The sequence below is a fragment of the Pundamilia nyererei genome, unplaced genomic scaffold (genome assembly GCF_000239375.1).
Source record: "Pundamilia nyererei isolate P.nyererei 1_Seehausen unplaced genomic scaffold, PunNye1.0 scaffold00166, whole genome shotgun sequence".
Taxonomy (NCBI): domain Eukaryota; kingdom Metazoa; phylum Chordata; class Actinopteri; order Cichliformes; family Cichlidae; genus Pundamilia; species Pundamilia nyererei.
This window is the reverse complement of record NW_005187567.1, coordinates 770817-793800: the sequence shown is the minus strand read 5'-3', so window position 1 is coordinate 793800 and position 22984 is coordinate 770817. Positions and strand designations below refer to the sequence as shown.

At 38.5% G+C, this 22984-nt stretch overlaps 2 protein-coding genes across 6 annotated transcripts; both read right to left on the bottom strand.

Moving 5' to 3' along the window:
- Positions 1-4373: 4373 nt before the first annotated feature.
- Positions 4374-18263, bottom strand: ppfibp2a (PPFIA binding protein 2a). 5 transcript variants are annotated; one of them, XM_005745780.1, is made up of 21 exons: positions 18091-18263; positions 17092-17223; positions 15217-15513; positions 14829-14921; positions 13519-13630; positions 13293-13325; positions 11853-11914; positions 11141-11219; positions 10865-10989; positions 10672-10739; positions 10529-10589; positions 10159-10297; positions 9115-9238; positions 7883-8011; positions 7456-7606; positions 7148-7259; positions 6790-6878; positions 6492-6614; positions 5918-6043; positions 5617-5805; positions 4374-5529 (listed from the first exon to the last, which is right to left on the bottom strand). In XM_005745780.1, exons 1-21 carry the CDS (start codon positions 18097-18099, stop codon positions 5308-5310), a joined length of 2475 nt encoding a protein of 824 aa, XP_005745837.1. In that variant the 5' UTR covers positions 18100-18263; the 3' UTR covers positions 4374-5307. The 5 variants fall into 5 exon arrangements, with proteins under 5 accessions (XP_005745837.1, XP_005745838.1, XP_013769462.1 ...); XM_005745781.1 differs by lacking the exon at positions 18091-18263 and adding an exon at positions 17303-17376; XM_013914008.1 differs by lacking the exon at positions 13293-13325.
- Positions 18264-18485: 222 nt separating this feature from the next.
- On the bottom strand, positions 18486-22760 carry LOC106456399 (liprin-beta-2-like). The gene is made up of 4 exons (XM_013914014.1): positions 22497-22760; positions 20010-20096; positions 18871-18984; positions 18486-18677 (listed from the first exon to the last, which is right to left on the bottom strand). Exons 1-4 carry the CDS (start codon positions 22542-22544, stop codon positions 18486-18488), a joined length of 441 nt encoding a protein of 146 aa, XP_013769468.1. The 5' UTR covers positions 22545-22760.
- Positions 22761-22984: the final 224 nt, after the last annotated feature.

Sequence of the window (22984 nt, the reverse complement as noted above, 5' to 3'; positions counted from 1 at the left end):
TCATCCAGCATGAATTAGGCAGTCAGGCTTGCATATGTCTATGTGGCATGTTTTGTTTAGTTTTTTAGTTTTTTTGTTTAAAAAAACATGCCATGTACATAAAGTTGTATTAAATTGTATTTTTACATTTAAAAAAAAAAAAAAAACCTTAATCAGAATCAGAATCAGAATCAGAATGGGGTTTATTGCCAGATGTTGAGGTTTACAACATTAGGAAATTGCTGCGGTGCTTCAGTGCAAATATAATATGTCCCCTGTTGAATCTGGGTGACTCACTGTAATTAAAATGTGTTCATGTCAGTTAGATTTGAATTATATGTTGCTTCAACTCACTAAAATGTAAAATATGATTTTTGAACAACTTCTGCTGAGTTTCATAAATCTGAATTTCACAGTTGAGCATACTCAGCATTGTACAATACATACCGTACATACTTTGTTACTGACATGACACTTTCAGTTCGCAACACTTCCAAGAGTGTTTACTGTCATTCCTTTCAGCACATTGTCAGCATTAACCTCCGGTGACGGATTTTTTTTTCTTTGTGTCCTTGTTATTGGCCACTATGTACAAGAATAAATCAGTTAACATAACTTCTAAGACAGCTCCCTGAAATGGGGAATCCCAGCTTGTGTACAGCTCATTTGCTCTGAACCAGTTTGCTTTTTTCAGAAGCTTTGAACAACAGATGAAAAGATGTAACTAACCTTAAGAGTTTCAAAATATGATCCAGAGATCGTCTTGTACATCTATAGTGACAATTTAGTCTCAAGTAATTGTTTAATTGTGCACCAAACAAGCATCCTCTCCTGAATTATTTTCTGTGTCTCTGTCCCTGCTTTGGAACACATTATCATTATGTCGTCTGAAGTACATGTGAAAGGTTATTTGCCATGGCATTCCTCTGTCTAGTTTCACCCTAAGAGTCAGACAGGTGTTCTCATTGGACATGAAAGCCTCTGGTGATGCATGTCAGACTTGATCACCCATGATGATGGCTGGAGGTTAGGAAACTGTGTCTGTTCCCCTGTCATGGGAAGTCTTCTGAGTTTCAGCACTTTTATAACAGTTTTGAACAAAGATTTAGAAACCGAATGGTTTCTAAACGCTCCCTTTTCGGTCTCTTTTAAATCATTTGTTTAACCTCCGATTTACCTGGTTCATTTTTGCTCACACTCTCTCTGTCTTTGTGTGTGTGTGTGTGTGAGAGAGAGTGACAGAAAAAGAGAAAGATAGCGAGAGACAGAGAGAAGGGGGCGACTATTTCTAAAGTGCTCGATTCTTTTTCTCTGCAGTCATTTATTTGAACCTACATGTTGACCCTTGTGTCATTCATGTCATCGTCCCACAGGTTCTGGAGTTTTTTGTACCAATGTGCAATGTTTATAGAACATGGAATAAATGAGAGTACTCATTATGATATGATTCTAGAGTGTATTGCAAAACAAATGTTATATTGCTGATGTTATGTTTTAACAAAACTGGTATATTTTGTCCTTTACTCCCATATCTTCAGGCCAATAGAAATTGATAAGATTGAAACTCAGCAGGTCACATATATCTGCAGTATTTAGGTTAACAACAATCAATTATTGTAACAAAAATGATTTCAACTTTATCTAACAGTGCAACATAATCCATGCTTAATTGGTCTTAGGTCTTATCTTTATAATTGCCTAATAGCGTTGTCTAATCTTTCTTCTTTCTCTCAATGGGCTAGCCATATTTTTCAGGGAATGAAAATACAGTCCACCAACTAGGCATGACGTTCTGTGGGGGCTGGGTGGGGAGGAATGGGCAGTGGGTGTCTTGGCTACCAATAAAAAGGCTCCTTTGGCGCCAAGGGGGCTGATCATAACCAAGCTCTTCTACTTCAGCTCCCCAAATCACATCCCATCATGTTTGTTTTGGACCACTACTGTCATAATTTCTTTGTGGTAAGTTCAGATCGACTGCAGATAATTCAAGAAGATTTATAGCCACTGAAATTTGGGAGTAAATATTATAAAGCAAAATATAAGCCACATAGGACTCTTCCATGGGATGTACTCAGCATGGAAAGCAAACAGAGAGAAACAGCCTGGTTGATGGTGACTGGCTGTACAGGATGAGATGGGCTCTGAGGTTTGATGGGGCAGAAGAAGGCTCATGTAGACGGCTGGCTGCTCCTTTTGACGGCGTGTCATGGTTGGCTCGCAAGCTGCTCTGCCTCGTCTGGATGATGTAGTCATCATTGTGGCAGGCCTGTCAGAACAAACTGGTATGCTGGAGACAAATACAGCTTTAGTGGCTGGATGGAGAGTATACAACACATGCACCACCCTACTATTGAATATGTTCCCCAAACTGGCAAGCTGGTGGCAAGTTAATGACAGGAACGACCAGTGACATCACATAAAAACATGATTATGTTCCACTAAAGAGATCTTAGTGAGTCCATAGATCAAACAGACAGGGTGATGACTTAAAGCACTAATACGCTGGCTACTGGCATTACTTTAAGCAGGGGACTTGGCAACAAAATAAAAGTTTGCCTCTCTAATTTCAATGTTAAATGTTACCACAAAAGGGGCACAGAATAAATAAACCTTACTCGGAGCCACTCACACACAGAAATAAGCTGAGATGGATGACTGAAGGCTCAGGCATTGCCAAGGAGGAGTTCCATCACCAGTGCAGTGTTATATTTGTGATGTATTCAGATAACTTAACAGTCACAGTGGGAGAATAATGTGTAATCATTAGCAAAGGGTTTGCAAATTATTTATGTAATGTAAACCATGATAATTTACTAACACTTTTTTCCCCCCGCACTGCCATTAACAAGTAACTTGGAAACCAATAAATGTCGCAGACGCTTTCACTTAATTAAAACAATAGATATCATATTGCAAGGTAAGATGTCAGTCATACCACAGTCTCCTGCACATGGCAATTTACTGCTAACACATTATGAGGGAGGGTGACACAAATAATAGCTATTAAACTGTCAGCTAGTGCGGGCTGGATCACATTACTGAAATTAGCCTAAGATGCTCTATTATAAACAATGCCACCCTCTCTTAACACATGAATGCATACTACAGATAAGCTCACACGCATGCACTCACACTATACTGTGGAGAAAATAGCATAAAATGACTGACGTAAGCATTGGACAAAAACTCAGAGATTCCACAGGACATTTGATTGATGATGTGATATCCTCTCATGTTATTTAGATAGGTATAACAACAGTGTTCCAATTCATACAACTTTACGTGCCATTCCCAGTGTAGGGAAGTACAGACATACTATAGCTCATATAGTAAACTATCAGCTGAGGCAGTGTCACTGAATTAATAAAAACAATATCAACCTTGAGAAATCCCTATAGTTCAAAATGTGAAAACTGAATACAATTCTTTTTTTTTCTATCTGAATCCTCTGTGCTGCACCTCACTGAGTCAACGTGAAGTTTCAGCGTTGCCAAGTTTGCCACAATACAGCATGCACAGGCAACACTGACATCTGCTGGTTTAAAAAAAAGCTCAAATAAAAACAAAAAAACTTTATTTCAACATTTTCTAAGCATGAATGCTAAAAAGCTTTATGTCATAAACATTAGATACCTAATATGCATCATTATGAAAAAAAGTTTCTTTATCACTTTAACTTTAAATCTGTAATACCTGCTTTCTGAGTCCTTACTCCTGCATCCCTCTAATTTCCATTTAACATGGATCAATTGAGTGGTGTTACACTCTTGTCAGCAGGATTAATTTATTTATGAACCTGTCATTTATAATCATTGATCAGGGTGTTCTCTGTTAGAGAACTAATGATATGCAAAGGTAAAAGATTCACTAATTATTGTGTTTGGTCTAATTGAGGCTGTGTGCTTCTGCAGGAAGGTTAAGAGAGAAAATGACTGCTGCCCTGACTGCCAGCTCCAGAAATGCTGGCAGGATCCTAGTGAATTCCCTAGCTCTGCAACCGTGTGCAAACACACCAACACTGAGTCAGTTATTAAGACTTTATTTGGAACTCTGACCAGCGATGTCACTTTCTAGGTCTCATTTAGAAAAAAGACAGAATTAGATGAATTTAGGCAGTTACTCATCATCTGTGAGCTGCTATATCACCACAGCCTTAGTTTGGTTGAACCTACAGATGAATGCATAAATGTTGTTTAGTTGTATAGCCATAGATGCATTCAATTCAATTTTATTGCATCAAAGTCAAACATTGTTAGCATCTTGATCTTCAAGATTAATAGACAATGGATTTCCCTTTTCCTAAGGTATTATTACAATAGTTTTGGGATGGGTGGTTCGTGAATTGGACGGGTCAGAAATAGTTGCCATAGAAACTTTACAGAGTTTCCATTTTATTTTATTCTGACTTTACAATAAAGCCACAGAACATTTTTCTGCAGATAACAGTTACTTCACAATGACTACATATATTTACCCCTATATATGCTTTAGAGGATGCTTTAGAAAAAATATTTTAACTGTGTGAAAACTATACAACTACTCCAATATAGAGAACATTAGTTCTTTGATGAATTTATTAAATCGTCAACAAAATCAAAACATGCACTATTGCACCATTATCAGCTCCATTAAAACAAATATTCAGACTTTCTCCTGATATCAATTCTTTGTTTCTTATTAAAGTTTGACTGTTACTGGGCAGTCTTTAGTCTCTTTAAGTCTTTAAGTATCAGATGGCATCACAAATTATTGGAAACTAGTGTTATGGATCTTTTTTTTTAAATTAAATATAATACAAGTTTTAATTACTGCAAATGAGGACAAAATTGGGGTTCTAGGTTCCCATAAACCAACAAGCCTTATTTGAAGCTGCAAAAAAAACATTTAATCAGATTTATACAGAAGCCTTAAAGATAACTTTAAACATTTTGATCTGTTATTACACTGTACAAAAATCCACATGTGCAACAAGAAAAGGTCATCATTATTCTTACTAAGTCTAAAGAAGTCTACATACAAAATAGTTGATAAAATGCTTAAAAGCAAAAGTGTAAGCCTTGGAATTCCACTGTATAAGGAATGCAGAGTAGCTTTATTAAAACAATTCAAACACTGTCATTAATCATCACCTTCTTAAGATGAATATTATCTAATTAGATAAACATTAACAACAATTAACAATTGCTAAATACTGCATCACAGCCCTTTCAGCAAATCACAACGCAGGTGCATCATGGGTAAATGTCTGCATTAGAATTTCCGCTGGATTTATGAAGTCACTTAGATATATGTGGGGTGGGCAGCATGGCGTTCCGTGCTTTATTTTAATTATTGTTTGGGGCCATTAGTTTGAGCTTTGATCCCCACTTGTTCCTCCCTCTCAGCCTGTCTGTCCAACCTGGGGCTGAGGCCCCTTTGTGCTGAAGATGGCAGGCGAGAAACTCCGTTTACTGTTAGTGCTCCACTGTCTATCGGGCAGATATAGTCCGCAGATTCATCAGGCTTCCTCTTTCTGAGGTGACTGAATTGAGTGAAGCCCAGCTTCTTCGGCTAAAAACACACAAAAGGCCAATGTGTTAACAAATAATGTTGATTATAGGCTGCATAGTATTTCACTGATTTAAATACTGATCTTACCTTTACTTTTGCGGTTGTAGTGAGAGGCACATGGCCCGTAGCATTGCCATATTCTCGTTTCTCCTGCATGGCCTGAAGCCCGACCAGAGCAGAAAATGCAGTTGCGAGATGACGACGGAGCAAAGTCTTTTGCGGAGGAATATTTAAAAGCAGGGCCAAAGTCTCTGAGCTGAAGCGAGGCTCCAGAATCTATGTTTGCCAAAGATAAAGGCAACATAATGAACTCTCTGCTCCCATCTAGTATAAGCACATACAACTGGTACGATCACAAAGAAACGAATCACAAATTGACATGACTTACAATCAGTCCACCGTGAACACCGCTGCCCCGTAGATTAGGAGCATACTCAGCTAGGTCAACTGCTCTCAGCCACTCCATCACACAATGGTTAGACCACTGCACTACTTCTGAAGGAGGAGGATGTTTCTAAAAGCAAAATTAAAAAAGAAATTAAAAAACCCCCACCTTCTATTATACATGTACGTGTGTAAAACTCATTCTAAGCACATTAAAGAAATACATAAACAAATAGTCTTGAAGGCTTTTGAAAGCAGATATAAAATTAGATGCTTTATCTTGACAAATATTTGACAACTATTTGTCGCCATCTTGTGGGAAATGGATGCGATTACATCAGCCAGAGCATCACCTCCTAAATGTCTATAGAAGCTTGTTATATCTGAGCTTCAGCTGTTAAGATTTACAATTTTTTTTGCAAAGAATACTGGATAACATGAAAAAGTAGAGTAATTGTTACATAAACTCAGGTGACAAAGGAAAGTGAAAAGAAAACAAAAAAACAAAACAACATAATGTGTTGATTCTACAGCGCTCGGAAACTCTATTTGAGGGACACAGCTTTCAAAAGTCCTACCTCCTCCACTGGCCTACGTCGAAGACAGTTTGGGTTGAATTTATTGGCATGAAGCACATGAATTGCGCACTTAATACTAAGATGGTGGAGTTGGCTGGTAACCTTTAGAGTCAAGAGATCATTCTGTCCGAACAGGAAAACAAAAAAAGACATATAAGCATGAGCACAGTAGAAAATCTGTCAATTCATTATAATGCACTTTTTAGGGTTTTAAGTTATATTTTAAAGCCAGATGAATGCATTTGCAGGCCACAAATTACAGAAAATCTAAAGCAGTATGTGTAAGATTAATCCTTACCACTGTGAGATATTGTATCATCCGACCATCTATTCGAGCTTCATGGAACTGGTCTTTATACTGTGGCAATCCAATATCATCCAGCCAGCCTGAATTGGTGTGTAAAATTCAAAACAGAATCCGTCAACTTCATTCATTCACTTTAATGTTGCTTCACATGTTTAAAGCATGTCCACTGGAACTGCTTAGTTAGAAGACATTTAAGAGTTTAGAGGGAAGGTTAAAATTGCATTTACAGTTACAGTTGTTTTTGTTTTCTTTGGTTTAATATTCTTGTTGGTATGGCATTTGTAGATCTGATTTACATGTGAACACATAAGCCTGAGAATCTGAAATAATTCCACACAAATAGGCTTACGGGTGACCCAGATGTGGTCCAGCTCTGAGGACTTCTCTATAGCTTTAGTGGTGAATGCACGCAGAGCGAGCTGCAACTTCTTCCTGTGCAGTGGATTCTTCATACCCATCTCCTGAGGTTACAAAGAACAGTTTGTCTTATCACACAAATACTGAGGTATTTTCATTTTCTCTACATGTGCAATTCTGATGAAGTCTAATATTTAGACATAAAAATGAATTTTAATTTATGATATAGAGTGTAACTTATTTCAAAATTTGAGATTTGGTTTTTTATGTAAATAGCTTGTAAGGGGTTTATATTCTGACCTTCTCAAAATCCTGAGGTGTGGCAGACAGAAGTGTTTGTCCATTTTCAACCCACTGTCTGGAGAGACTAACGTACTGGCTCAATCCATAGTCCTCTAGCCAGCCACACACCTGCTCCTTGGTCCACTGGCTGAATGGAATATTCATATCACTGATAGGAAAGAAGTTTTAAAAATGAACGTTAAAAATTGTTATTTTATTAGGAGAAGGGTTTTTTAATTGCCATATTTTCAAGTATTTATGGTAATTTTATTAAACAACAAATTAGCCAATAGTCGTGTTTCATTGTAGCCATTTGGGAAATGGTGATGAAGAGGATGTGGCATGAAAACCACAGCAGAATATTTTAAAACAGCAAATTACAAGGGTCAATTCAGAGATACATAACCCTTAAAATATTGTATTACAAGATCAGATAGCGTTTTACCGTGCTGAGTCAAATGATTCAGGGGTTCGGGTCAGTCTGGGACCAGCAGTCGCACGCAGTCCCCCTCTTCTAAATTGCCCAGAATCTGGATCTGTAGCGGGAAGGCCTCCAGACTGTGTTCTTCTAAGTCTGTGTGGAGAAGAGAAAATTATGTGACTGGAAACACTGCCAGTTATTAATTCTCAAAGTAATGTTTTTAAAATATACAGTTATGTTGAAAAGAAAGCTTTCAAGGTACTCTATGCAGTCCTATGAAAGAGTAAGTACACCTCAACTGTTTCCATAGAAACCAGTAACAGTAACCAGAGGGCCAGTAACAGCCAGATGCTGTTTATCAAATGGACTGGACTAGCTGCTCATAATAAAGTGTGAGCACCTCTGTAAAAGGGAAAAGTTTAGGTAGTTTGCTGGTCTACAGCAGTCAAGTGCATTGATCACAAAATGATTTAACTCCTCTGTACTGTAGGTATTCTACAGACAAATGTAATGTCATCTGTCTGAGACCTAAAGCTAAACCAAAAGTGAGTCATGCAACAGGACAATGACCCAACCACAGCAGCAAATTTCCAACAAAATGGCTGGAAAAAGAACAATAAATCAAGTTGCTGCAGTGGCCCAGCCAAAGTGCAGACCTTAACCTGACTAAAATACTGTGGTAAGACCTTTAGAGAGCTGTGCCCACAGGACTCGATGAACTAAAGCAACATTGTAAAGAAGAATGTGCCAAAATTCCTCAACAACAATGTGAAGTTATTGTTTCTTGTTTCAAATAATATACCAAATCACAGGGTGTACTTAGTTTCACAGGACTGCAAGAGTTTGATAAATCTTTTTTATGTGACTGGAAACAGTTATCATGTATTTTTTTTAATCCAAAAAAGAAAACAGAATAGCAAAAACAGAATATATTGTCAATTTAATTTATCAATTCAGTAACACCTTTTTCCAGTAACAGCTAAAAAAAGTCTAAAAGTAAAGAAATAAGGCAGAGTGCATACAAGTATTTTTTATAAATATATATGTACATTTAAGACATACATCCTATAAACCATTGGGTACATGCCATGTTCACATAATTTAATGTGTTAATCAATCAATCAATCAATCATAAATGTCCAAATCAATCAAACTTTTTTGCATTTCTTAGTTGTTGGTTTTTTTCCAGCTATCTGGCAGTCATTTAGGTTAATGCACTGTGTATTTGATGTATTTATGTATGCTCCCAAACTCACTTTCCCCAGAGTCTCTTGAAGCTCCTGTTATTCTTCATGTATTCTGGTGAGCCCACAGCTCGCTGGCCAGAATGAACAGGGGAAGTGTCACTTGAGGTGCTGTCATCACCTTTCTCTGGCTTTCCTTTGGGAGGATACAAAAACCACAGTAAATGTTATGTAAATTACAAAGTAAAAATATGATCCAAAGTGTCTTCTACATGGCCAGTTAAACCATAAAAAAATTAAAGATGCATTTGAAAATTTGAGTTTATTCTGATAATATAAGCAGACAAAGCTCCACTGTAGTCCTGCCAAATAAGTCACATTTGATTGATTGCCTCTATGGATGATTAAGCTGTTTCCTGTAATTTTGGCACGAGCAGCGTTGAACTCCTGATGATGATGGTGGTGACTGAGTAAAAACCCATAAAAAGCTTTTTGTTTTTTTCCTACATTTTCATAGCAAAGAGGACATTAGGAGCAAAGTGGTGCATGCAGGGTGGCCGGCTGCTACACAGTGCTCTATTCAGTAGAGAGACTCAGGATACAGGCCATTGAGTTCAGCAAATAATTCATCAGTTAATGCCCCATGAAAAAGAAAGGGATTAGAGGCTAAATTTTACAAGGTCTGATCTTTATGGTAGAGGTAGAGGCTACAGACAGTCATCTCACTCCTGCAGACTGCAGCAAAGAGAAATCAGGGTGGGGCTCAAGTTAAAATTGGTCAGTCATGCTGTGGATGGGTGGAGCTGGGATGAATGTGGTCAATCAGAGCAAGAGAGAGGGCGTGCTCAGTATGAAAGTCTATACCATGATCCATCTGCTCTGTCAGGAGGCTCTGCAATTAGCTATGATCAAAAGTAGCCTGGTCGACATAAAGTGGTTTCCTCCAAATATGAATACCGCCTTTACTCATGGGAATTACAAGGCTATCGCCTTCTCCATAGAAATGGAGAACGGATTCTGCAGTACACCAAGGTTCATTACAGAACACCAGCCATTATATAATAAATAACCATAAGCAGCAGTCAGGAAAACTTGATTTAATATGCTGGGATTTACTTTGGCTTGAGTCTCCGTCTTCACTCCCAGCTGGAGACCTTTGACTCTGTATTTCACTGCTGCTGTCTCCGATCCCATTTTGTTCTGACAGAGAGGAATTCACAGGCAGCGTGTGACTTCTCATTTCACTCGGGCCAGTCTGGATGAACAGAGTAGATACAAACAGAAAAGACAGTGACTTTTCTAAATGATAAAAGAAATCTGTGAATATAAATATAAATACATCTGTAAATGTATAGTTAATTGTGATTCTCTTATGCGTTCATCAGAAACAGTATAACAGATCTTAAACTATAAAAGAACTAAGCAGGGAAGCATTGTGAGCTAAAACATTCTTCATATGAATTGTATCACATTTTAAGAAATATACCTTTTGCGCACTTCCATTTGTTATGTCATTCATGCTGCTTGATAAAGTCTGTACTTCTGATCTGTGAAGACAATCACAATCGATAAATTCAGTCCTCCTAAGAAATATTGGAATGACCCTTTAATGAAAAGCTGCTGCACTACCTGGAATCGCTGTCTTTCTGGACTGATGAAATCGATGTCTGCTGGGATGCAGAACTGTTTGTCGAAGCCTGCGGTTAATAAACATTTTAATATACAATTAAAATAATTAGGCTGTGCTTATATTGAAATATTTAAGGAACTAATCGATCAGCTCTTTTGAGACCAGCAGATTCATTTATTTTTTTGCACCCACTTCAGACTTCACATCCTCCGATTTTGCACTCGAGGTGTCACCATTCTTCATCAGACCCTGCTCTTCTTCCTCACTGCTGCTTGACAGGCTCCTGCCATTCGACAATGTGCGGACAGCAGATGGTGCTACAGTAACAAAGAGAAGGATTTTGTATTCCACACAAGCAGTAGAATCCATTTCTCTTTAAAACAATAACGCATGATGGGCTTCATCACACTGACGCGTCATAATATAAGCACTGCAAGGGAATGATAAAGCACTGAGTAAGCTGATTACCTTGCCTTGCGTTACTAGAGACCTCTCTGAACTGTCTGCACTGGTTCAGGAGCAGAGTGAGCTCTTCAATACGTCGGTCCTGCAGAAAACAAGGTAACAAGTGTCCAAAGTCCATAAAATACAATTAAGATGTTTATTTAAGGTTAGGAAACACCCATATGGACTACCTGCTTCATCCAGTTACTGACCGATATACTGCACAAATGTTTTTCCTCCACCATATGGCCTTTAGATCAAAGTAATGGATAGAGATTGTGGTAACCAGCTGCATGGAGTGTGTGTTTTTTGAAGTGGTGCCCATGCCCGGTTTTGCTATGGTTCTCTTAATGTAGCTCACTCCAAAATTAGGCTTGGCAGAATGAGGCCTGCTTAAGTGTGGCTTTTCCTGAAATGGCCTGCCTTAGGGTGTGGGTACGTGTGTGTCTTCGCTGGTGTGCCACATGTAAGTCAATGTCTGTGGGTCTTTAAAGTCGAAAATACACTTGGAGGGAGAATACAAAAGCCCCTCTGTGCTATAAATGGTTGAAGGGGTGTTGCCTCTTCAAATGACACAGCCCAAAAACTGTTACACTATAAGCTTCGAAGAAGCAGTGATGTTAGCATATCCATATACAGGCCTGTAGGACAGTAAACTGATGACAATACAGATGGTAGCTTTTACTCTATGATCACAGCTGGGAAAGGACAGGTTTACAGGTCACCAGAAACGTACCTTTTCATCATTGGCAGCTGCCAGTGATTTCATACCACTCCTAAGCTTCTGCAGTTCTTGATCTATAAGGAGAAACCCCAACACTGATTATAAATCTATATAGGCTTCTGCTCGTGTCATATAAATTTTGATATGAATAGATCTTTTTAGTAGCATATAGTTATTTAGAAAACGAGGAAAGGCGCAAACACATAAATCAATGATTTATTCATCACGAGAGTTCTCCCAACCATTTATTTTTAAATTTATTTTCATCGAAGACTTTTTTAGCCATCAATCATAGTTTGAGTCTGTGACCACCTATTGTGAGAATATGATTAATACTGAGTTTTAGTGACATTCAGACTATCTTTCATGTTTTTATTTCCTCTTGGATCTTTTTACTGTATTGGTCTTTTAACAGGTTTCAGTCAGAAAGCATTAAATAGACTTCAGATAGTGCAAAATGCAGCAGCCACACCTCTTGCAAGCACCCAGAAAACTGAACATATTGCATAAGTCTTAATGACTCCACACTACTGCCCAGTATTGATTTTAAGATTTTACTTATTAGCTTTAAAGCCCTTCATGGCCTGACCCCAAAATCTATACTCAAATTGCTCTTCCCATGCCGACTGGTGCGCAGCCTCGGATCCTCAGGCAGAACCTGTTTCCACCACACGCTCAAAGACAAAAAACTATCAAGCGTGTCTTCTTTTAAATCACTTCTAAAGACTAATTTATAGCGTAAGGCTTTTTCATAAATTTTATCCCTTTCAGGTCCCGTTCAAGAAAGGCATCAAGTGTAAAAACTCTGCCAAATTAAAAACTGCAGAGCCCCCCATTGTGTCACCCACTTGTGAATAATGGAAAAATAAAGTAGCTTCTTCTTATTATAGAGTTTATATTTTTTGATAATCATTGGTCAGCTGCATCTTATTCTTTCAACTTCTGTTTTTTTATGTTGCATTTGAAGTTTTTTTTTTTTTTACACTGGAATCACACTATTTCCTATTCTTATTTTTGATGTTGCACATTAATAAGTAAATTGTTATTGATATATTTATTGTTGCTGTTGTTGTTATTATTAGTCACAGACACATCTGGGCACGCAAACACAGGCACTTTTGCTGCAGCGTTTGCAATCATATGCACAAGACTGCTAGTAAGTGACCATGATTGTACCAAGCAAGTAGCCCAGAGAAGCAGTTATCTATGACAGACAAAAATATTATTTCTTCAGGAATCGATAAAGACAACAAAGAAGTGAAAGGGAGGAGAGATGCATCAAGTTATTGAGGAAACAAGCTGATGATTGTCAAAACTCCCCCTCAGAGCAGAAGGAAATGAAAGATAATGAAACAGAGAAGCATGTCTGAAGAAGGGAAATAAATGAGAGATCAAAAGTAGACATGGCCAGTGGGTTTAGAACAATTTTCATTATGTACTGCTCAGGCTTACATTTGGTGTTTAGTCTCTTCCTGTACAACTCCTCTGAGAGAGAGAGAGACAGAAACTCATAAGACAGTTTACTTAGGGCTGAGACTGGCTTTTTCCATAGTTGTTACTTTAACTGAAAGTGCAAACAAGAGTCATTAACTGTGTCACCTATCAAGTTGGGTAACTTTGAGTGAGACGCTGTTGTTGGCAGGTCGGCTGAGGGCTTGAGGCTGGCAGCTTTGCTTACCTCTCTCTGTGCTCTCTGTGGTTAAAGAGGGTCTGGCCAGCAGCTGAGAGTGCAAGCTCTCAATCTCAGCGTTCTTACTGTGCAGGAGCTGCTGAAGGCTGCTGATCTCTGCCTGTGGGTAACACACAGCGAGAAATAAATGCCAGCAGATGACGTGTACTGTATGTGCTCTTTAAAGATTAACACCTAAAAACATTTCCACATTCATAAAAATAAGATGTATGTATGCATTTCAAGTTTAAGTGTCAGCACATGTCCTCGAGTGAAGCCCAAAACTTTTTTCCACCATTGCTTATATATGAAAACCCACAAGAAGGCACGTAAATATCACTTCTGTGATGTTTAGAGTACCAAATGTTAGGTCATTGCTATCTGGAGTTTATAGGTTGTTTTGAAGCAAGTTACAGAAGGAACACACAGATGGCAATGAAATTGACTCAAGCTGATCTGTTTGCCTGTGTTTTCTATCAGCATGCGTGTGGAAGCAAATGAGCAGTGGAAAATAAACTTCATATCTCAAATACTGATCAGAACATTTGGCCCTGATGCTAGTAACCAAAGATTCCACCTGAGAACTGCAAGGAAGAATGTGTCTATAAAATGTAGCATTTATTCATTATGCTATTCGGCAGGTTGCAATATGTTTTTGAATAAGAGTATATTAAATCATAATAATTATTATCAGCCTCCCTTGAGAAATAAATACCCTAAAGCCAGTCAAGGTGTAACTATACAGCTTGCCAATTACCATTTGCAGCAGCTTGTCTGTTGTGAACGAATAGATCTATAAGGGAATTAGCAGACGTGCCCTTTGAAACCAGATTTGCAAGGAGACCAAACAAGTTGACACCATAACAAGGCATATTTAGCATTTAGACGTGTATAGTTATTGTACCACAAACATAGCAAAAAAAAAAAAAAACACAGGGAGGGATGTAAAAATAATGGGAGTGGTAGAGATTTTATCATAATAGAGGACAAATGGTGAGAGCAAGTATAAATGGGAAAAGTCTAAAAAGTTAATATCATTAAATCACTCCAAATTACAACAATAATGATTAAAGAGCTATTATTAGGTATATTTCTATCATGCTTTAACTTAGAAAGTAAAATAGCTTGCAGAGTTCCCAAATAAACATAGGTGTCTGAGAATGGGAGAACATGTGCAAAAAGGAATGACTCACTTAACTGGCAGGAACATCAGATTGGACAGCTTTTAGGAAAGCTGAGTGGACAGTTAATGGTGGAATTTGGGAAGTGATGGTGTAGTGCAACGTCCACACAGCACATAAACCTGAACTTTCTTTTACCTTTGTTGCTTTGAGTTTCTTCTCGTACTGTAACTTCTGATCCTCCAGGTGTTCGACTTTGTCCTTGAGAATCCTGAGTTCCTTAAGCAAGCCCTGTAACAGAATGTGTGAGAAAATGAAAAAAATGTATTTTACTTTTAAAAAAGGATTTATTTATTTTTTGTTTGTTTGTTTTTTTTCACACAAGACACAGCACACTAAATGCAGCTCTTAACCGTGTCAGGCACTTATTAGTTTTGCTGGTTTTTCTATAGCGACATAAATGCTGTTGAGGATGTTTGGTGAGCGGTTGTTTCATTTGCATCTAAACCTAAGGATCCCACACACCAGAGTAAGACAACGCATGCTGTACGCAACAACAGAAGTCATGCAAGTAAGCTATGCCTACACTTTCTCCTCCACAGTAGTACTTTTGCTCTGCATCTGAACTGCCCTCTTCCAGGGTAGTTGTGTTTCCATCGGCCCCGTTTGGAGCGTCCTCCAGTTTGTTCATTATCCCCGAGGTTTTGTCACATGGCACCCCCAGGTTTGAATCCTGGCTTTCAGAAGACTCAGCGGGGCACTCCACAGGAAGCCTGCTGTCATTTGGGATCTCCAGGGCCTTTTTCTCCTGGATCTTGCTATTGATTTCCTTCTGAAACTGATATATTTGCTCCTGCAGCTCACTAATGAAATTCACTACAGTCTGCCAGATGTAGTGGGAGAGAAAAAGATTGAGAGAAATGTTTAGAAAGAAAAGATGAAACATTGTGGGGCAGGTATCTGTCTGTCTGAGTGTGAATACAGTATATATTAGTAGAAATTAACCTTTTCAACATTTTTTGATGTATTTCAGGTACATATGTAGTCTTCAATAAATACATGTTTAAACCTTTGAAAAACATACGTCATTGGTTGGTTTCCCAGTGTCAGTCTCTTTTCAAACGGGCATTGCTAAGCAGCTATTTATGTTGATCATAACTATATCGCCATTTTCAAAAACAAAATTGTTATTTGCAATGATACATTTCAGTAGGGGTGAATAATTCAGAGGTGATGCCTGTCAGTGTTCCTTCAGAAAGCAGCCGAGTTATGCTGGGACTGTGGACAGAGGAAGTCTCATTTGAGGTCCAGTACAGCGGATATGACAGATGATCCAGAGCGCCTTGATGGCTAAATTTAACTGTGAGCTTGCTGGCTCTACAGCAAGGAGGCATGTGTAGAAGCATGAATATGTGTGGGCATGTTTGTGTAGTAGAGGCAGCACGTGGGAGACCATTAAAGTACATTTATTTCTACTCTATTTATTCTAAGCAGCTGGGAAAGTTGGATTTAGAAAAGCAAGTGAGAATTAAAAACGTAACTGTAAATTAGTTAAAAACTGCAATCTGCTAAAACACATAGTGCTTTACTGTGGGGGTTTTTCCTGCTTAGAAATAACAAACTTTACAAAATTCAAAAGTCTTCAAATGATCTTTTTTCCAATATGGGGAGAAGGACCTACTCAACCAGTAGACACCACTAAGAATAAAATTCTCTGGGCCGAAGCCTACACACACTCATATTTGGCCTGTCATCCACCATGCCTGAAGTCTTCTAACCTGAGGACACAAAGAGTCTTTGACCAGGAGTGTTTTGACAGTAACTACATACATTACAGTATCCTGTCTAGTAACACTCCTGCTTTCCCTGCTTTCTCTTTCTAAAGTCGACACTGAATGCTCAGAGGTCTATTGGTAACCTAACACAGTAGCCTTAAGCAAATACAGGATTCAGTTGAGACTGACAAAAAAACATTAAACTCCTTGGATACTTTTTTTTTTCCTGTAGACCTTTCCCAGGAACAACAGAGCTGGGCTTTGGTTAAATGTTTCCTTTCATCTGTCCAGAATGTGTTTACGGTCTTCCATAAAATCAGCAGCAGACTTCAAGGCTAGATCCATCAGAACACAAAGCAGATTTTTGTGTTTACCTCATCATACCAGGAAGAGTTCAAATTTCCAGGGACTGAAGTAAAGTAGAAGCTGATGAAGATTTTAGATAATCTAATTACTCCTGTCCCCACTATTTACAAGGTGAAATGATTGATAGTCTACCAATTAAATTGAACAAGTGAATCAACTTTTGGTCGTGCTTAATATGGCTGCTTTTTGCTTTTGGGTATATGTATTATCCAAGAGAAAATGACAAAGTTTTACATTGCTGACTTAAAAAAGTACATTTAATTGGAGTGTAAATATCTGGTGATAGGAATTGTCCTGTTTAATTTAGTGAGAAGCCATACCTCTGCTTTGTGCTGCCTTTCACCCCCATGGCCCTGTTTTCCTTCCATGTCTGCCAGCTTTAGTTTCAGGTAGGACACCTCCCCCATAAGACTCAGCTTCTGGTTCTCCAGTGACGCCCTATGCAGGAGTTCCTGTCATCAACAACATTCAGCAAGAGCATGAAGCAACACAAACAGACATACACAAATACATTATCCCCTTAATACTTACTGAACAAAGCCAACATTAAGCATGAGACACAGCGAACTACCAGCTCTGTAATGACAGTCCCTTCTGGTTTTAGAAGCTGTTTGAGAGGCTAAATATACACAACCCATGACCACTATTTATAATGCCCATTTCACAGCTCACTCAAAACACACAGCACTGGTGGAGAGAGTGTGAGAGAGAGAGAGGTGGCAAAAGCATGCCAAACATCCTTGAACAACATCAAAATAACTTAATATCTTCAACAGGTGCTTTTGTCCTGTAAACAGCTGCCTATCAAACCCAGTGCTAAGAGAGGCTGCCACTAAATGGTTCTGCGAAAGTCTGTGCTGAATGGCTGACAGGCTTGAGAGTCAAGCCAGACTATGCGGGCAGATGTATAACTAATTTGGTTGATGTCAAGCAGGTGCTAAATCACTTAAAGCCTAGAAATAATCATCGGAGGCAGGCAAACTGTACGTATGGATACATCCATTTAAAAGGCTGACTTTGGAAAGTATCTGAAATTCTTCCAGAGTGCACATGGAAAATATTAGAGCTTTGTCACCAGAAAGAGATTTGCGGCTCAGGTCCAAAGCCTCATAATGACCATGTCTCCAAGAAACCATTCCCGGCTGCCCTTTGATACTCTGCACACTCAGGCAGCATGGCACAGACAAGTAGACATTGCAAATCAAATTCACAGCTAATCAGGTAGCTAAGAAACACTTCTGGCACTCTTGAAATTTGTCAGAACTGACTGAAACAGTAGAATGAAGCTTGCACTGCAATATAAGAATAAAACATACTACCTTGTTCATTTTCCAATGTCTGCATGAAGTAAAGGAAACCAAAGTGTATTCCTTTCATGGATGCTGTGGTTTCAGTAAATTTTCATACGTCTATTCCATTCAGCGTTCTCGCCACTGTTTAACAAAGTCCTTGAAAGTATACACACTTGTACACTTGTAACTCTTAAAGGAGCACCACCTCATTTTCTTTTTTCTCCAGCCCATCTCTCCACCTTTTTCAGCTGTTCCTCCTTCCTCATTTGTTCCTTTCTTCGTCCCTTCCACCCTCCCTCTGTTGTTTTCTCTCTCTCTCTCTCTTTCTCTCTCTCTCTCTCGTCTCCTCTCCCTTTGTTTCTTACTCTTTTAATGCCTGTTTGCAAGCAGTTCTGGTGGTTATAGATTAGGGGTGTGGCTACTCATGCTATGATCACCTGCCCAGCCAGACTAGTCTGGCCCTGCATGAACCAGACAGACATTCTGAGACGCTGTCCTGGAATGAGTCTGAGTGTCCTAAATATTTTGGTTGCTGGGGTAATCTGCAGCCAGATGCACTGGAATCTGAGCAAGGAATTTCTTTCCATGATGCTGAACTCATCCCAAATAACATTCTGAAGTTTATGAGAAAAAATTAATTAAACGATAGAGGGACAGTCTGAGGCCCTGTCCCAGTTAATTATATAGGGGTAACAGTATTGAAATAATAACTTTTCATACCTTATTTTGTTCCAGCAATAAAAGTCAAGTATTTAGTACAGAGAAGGATTTGACAAAAATAAGCATGATTTAAGGCCAGTTGAATACCTGCTGTAACATTTCCTCTGTGGAGTTGAGTTTGTGCCGATGCTCCATCAAAGAACTCTCTAAATCGCTGATCTTCACCCCCTGCGCTTCCACCTGGTCTGTCAGCACACTCACCTGTGTGTTTTTGTGAAGGTGGATGGAAAGATATTAGACATGAGGATGTGTTTTCTAAGCAAAGGCTGGAGAATAAAATGGTTTTAACATCGCTTAGATGTGAACTTTATCACACAAATACAGCCTGGGCCTAGCATTCTTCAGGATTCACATTTTCTCTTTTACTACAAAGTTTCTCACAGTGCACTATTTATTAATATCAGCTTTTCTCAGTTAATGACTGCTGCTCATTTTTGTTGACATTTCCACATCTGTGCCAGATCAAACTGTGTAAACATTTCCTTTTCAAAGAAATGAAGGTTTTTTTTGTGCTTGCCACACTTCAGTGACTCCAGCAATTTCAGCAGAAACCAGGTTAAATTTAAATCTGCAGAGAAACTATTAAGGCCACATAATAGCTAATCATATGCCAAAAAGCTGGCCCAACCAGCCAACTAGAATGGATTTTCCAAAGAAATGTTTCATGCGCGGGCTGAAGAAACAAACAGGGCATCTGACTTCTCTCACACACAGCTACAGCACACAAAGGTGCTAGCCTCAACCTGTCTAAGACACACTTGCCGAGCAGTCTTGAGTGCTAAACACACCTACACCTACACATACACTGGCAAACAGATCACACAGAACAAGACATTCAAGTGTTGTAACAGCACCAAGCCCACTTTGAAACTGTTACTTCACCCACAAGTTGAACAAAAACACAATTACGCAACATTTCCAACACAATACTGAGACCTACCTTTGTCCTTTCACCTTCCTTCTCTCACCTCTCTTCTCTAACACTGCTATCTGATACGAGCACTGATTAGATTTACTTCCTACTGAATGTGCGGTATCATGTGCCCATTTTCTTTTCTTTTTTTATGCAGAATCATACAGTGTGGAAGTGATTCAACTTTATTGTTAAATATGTTGCCAGTGCAACAACCTTTTCATAGGTCATATACATTTTATAAACAGAACCCAATGGAGATGTCTTCAAGATGCATGAAACAAGTGAAAAGCATCCAGAGAAATTTCTGTACCTGTAGAATTAGTGATTCTTTGTCTCCTTCCAGACGGGACAAACGCTCCTGGTAAGACTCACTGTTAGCGTTTGAATGGAGGTTTACCTTCAGAATACAGGGCAGCAGTTAGGCTCACTGGTTACACTGCTAAGTGAGAGTAGCAGCACAGTGGGTCAAATCTGTCTTTCAGCACACAACACACACACACACACACACACACACACACACACACACACACACACACACACACACACACACTTTGTATTGTGTCTAATGTGTGTAATGTGTGCAAAGACTGTAATAGGTTTAAAAGTTCTTATCTAGCATTAACATTTGTGTAGAACATTTTTTACCAGCTGATTACTGGGGGGAAGTGTTGGCTGACGTCTGAGTTCTGTTTAGTCAGGGATAATTCAGAACCTTTAGTGTACAAGCGCGGTAAAGAGCAAACAAATGAACTCAAATTTCTCAAAGATCAAGCCTTTCAACAATACTCATAGGGACATTATATACTCCAGTTTAAAAAGTCTGTACAAATAAACTCAAGCAGTTTGTGATAATTAATTTTTTTAAAAAGTATAGTCTTTCAAATAGTCCACGCATCATATTTTTAGCAGTATAATATTCGAATGTATTTAATTGTATTTACAGACTTCTTTTTTCTTTACCTGCAAGGATAATATATCAAAATAACATGTTGCTTACAGTCTTCTTGCTTCCTGGCCTGATTAATTGTGTTAAGTTAAAACAATACAACCCTGACATTCAGGTCATTCTCCTAAAATATGTGTTGGGACAGGAACAAATTGTTAGGGTGCCTGGGTCGTCAACCCAGTGTTTTGTGTTTTTGGTTCTTTGATTTTGTTTATTTCATTCTATTCTAGCTTTGTCTTATGGGTTATAGGATTATTTTTAGTTTAGGTTCTCTGTGTGGGTATTGTTGGAGTTTTAGTATTCTGGTTTTCTCTCTGTGATCCATAGTTGCTGTCTCCCCTTCTGCTGTATCCCCGTGTCAAGTCTGCATCTCTGTGTTATTTTTCCTGTTTTACTTTGAAAGTCTGCGTCTCGTGTTATTGTATCAGGTTTTGCTTCCTTGGTCTCGTCAGCCCTGATTTGCCCCAGCTGTGTTTCCCTCCTGTTTCCCATTCCCTGATTGCTCCCTCTGTGTATTTAAGCCTTGTGTTTCTCTGTGTCAGTGTTGTGATCTACCCACATTTCATGCTGTTTGTTCTAGTCAGCTGTCTGCCAGTTCAGGTTATTGTTATTTTCAGTTTAGTGTTTGTATTCTCAGTTTTGGCAGTTCTCTGTTTACCATCTAGCAATAAATCTGAGTTTGAGTTTGCTTTCTTCCTCCGAGTGTCTGCACATTGGATCCTCCTTGCCATCACTACTGCCTGCACACAGCCTCAACATGACACAAATAATGCCATGATAATGATATGAATGGTCTCCATGTTGTTTAGATCTATACACAGCGTTGAAACTTATCTCCAGGTGTTAAAAGTCCATATATGTTCTTTAAAAAATAGCATTACTGAAGCTATCTGAAGCTTCAAATCAGGATTATAGTTGATACATTCAGAAAAAAAAGACTTTTTGAGGCTATCTTGGGAGTAACTGGAAGAATAATTTCTTTTAACTGTGTTCAAAAGTGAGCAGTCATTTCTAGTTTTTGAATCTTTGTGTTTTCATAGTTTTGATACAAATGTTATGTTATGTTGTTTTTTATGCAAAAACAAGCTGAAAGTAACATTGCATTTTCACACAGTATTATGAACGTTAGTAATATCTATACAAACATTTTTAGATCACCAATTTTCCCCTTGCAGATTCTTAAAAAATACCAAACATATGATTAGCTTGTAGGATTGGCATGAAAAGGATTCCTATAAGAATTCAGTAAGAATTCACCAAATGGGGGCAGTGATAAGTAATGACTTTAATGGAAGCAAGATGGTATGTGCTATCCAAAGACTCTATAGGTTAAAGAGTCAGGAAATGATCTCACCCTGTTTGTCCATTTATTATTCTCAAATAGTTTAACATATGACACAGAAGTAAGCTCACTAGTCAACCTCAGTTTGCTTCACTGTTAAAGATTCTGTAAAAGTGTTTTTTAGCTTCTTAAAAACACTTTTTGCAACCAACTTTTTTTAAACGGAACATTGAAAAATTGGAAGATTTTCTAACAGTCACACTTAAACTAAATGGAAAACATTTTTCTAATCACATACCAGATAAAGACATTTGGTATTTTTAATGCTTCATAGTCATTGCCCCCTTTTCTGCTCCACAAGGGACCTGTGTGTTTAAGACGGCATGTGTTCTGCAGCACACCTCCTTAGTTCAAAAACTAAACACATCTTCCCTCAAATTATCTACCATGGCAACGGCAATTATACTGTAAAAGCAACAACACTGCAAGAAAATAAACAAACAAGACCCTGCAATTTTGGTTCAGTATGAAAGTAAGAAGAGTGGACATGCAAGTAGAAAACATCTTACCTTTCTGAGCCAGGCAAAATGTTTGTAGAAATCAATATCATACTCCATTCTGCAGGCCCATTACACTGCAGGTCTGACTTTTAATGTTAAAAACTGAAAGAATTCAGCCCCTGGTAGAAACCAGAACACAAAATCCATAGCGTTTTGAAAGAATGGCTCTTTACTGTGCTGCACTCTCTATCTCCTACTTTTATAGAGCCTCCACATTGCAGTTGCAGAGTGTGCAGAGAGGATCTAGGTCCGTGTGGTTTGGAGTCTGGGCTGCCTGAGACTTTTAGAGCTGAGCTGAATAAGTCAAACTATGCCAGTTGGCTGTACTCCCTTTCTTTCTTCTTTTCCCTTTTTGTACTTCTTTTTAACTGCCCCTCTTTCTTTCTCCTGTTTCTCTAACACATGTACTCAAACTGCTACAGTGTTTACCACAACTCAGCATTTCTTCTGCATCTCATGTATGATCATTCATCTTTTTCTGCCCTGACTTCCTTTCT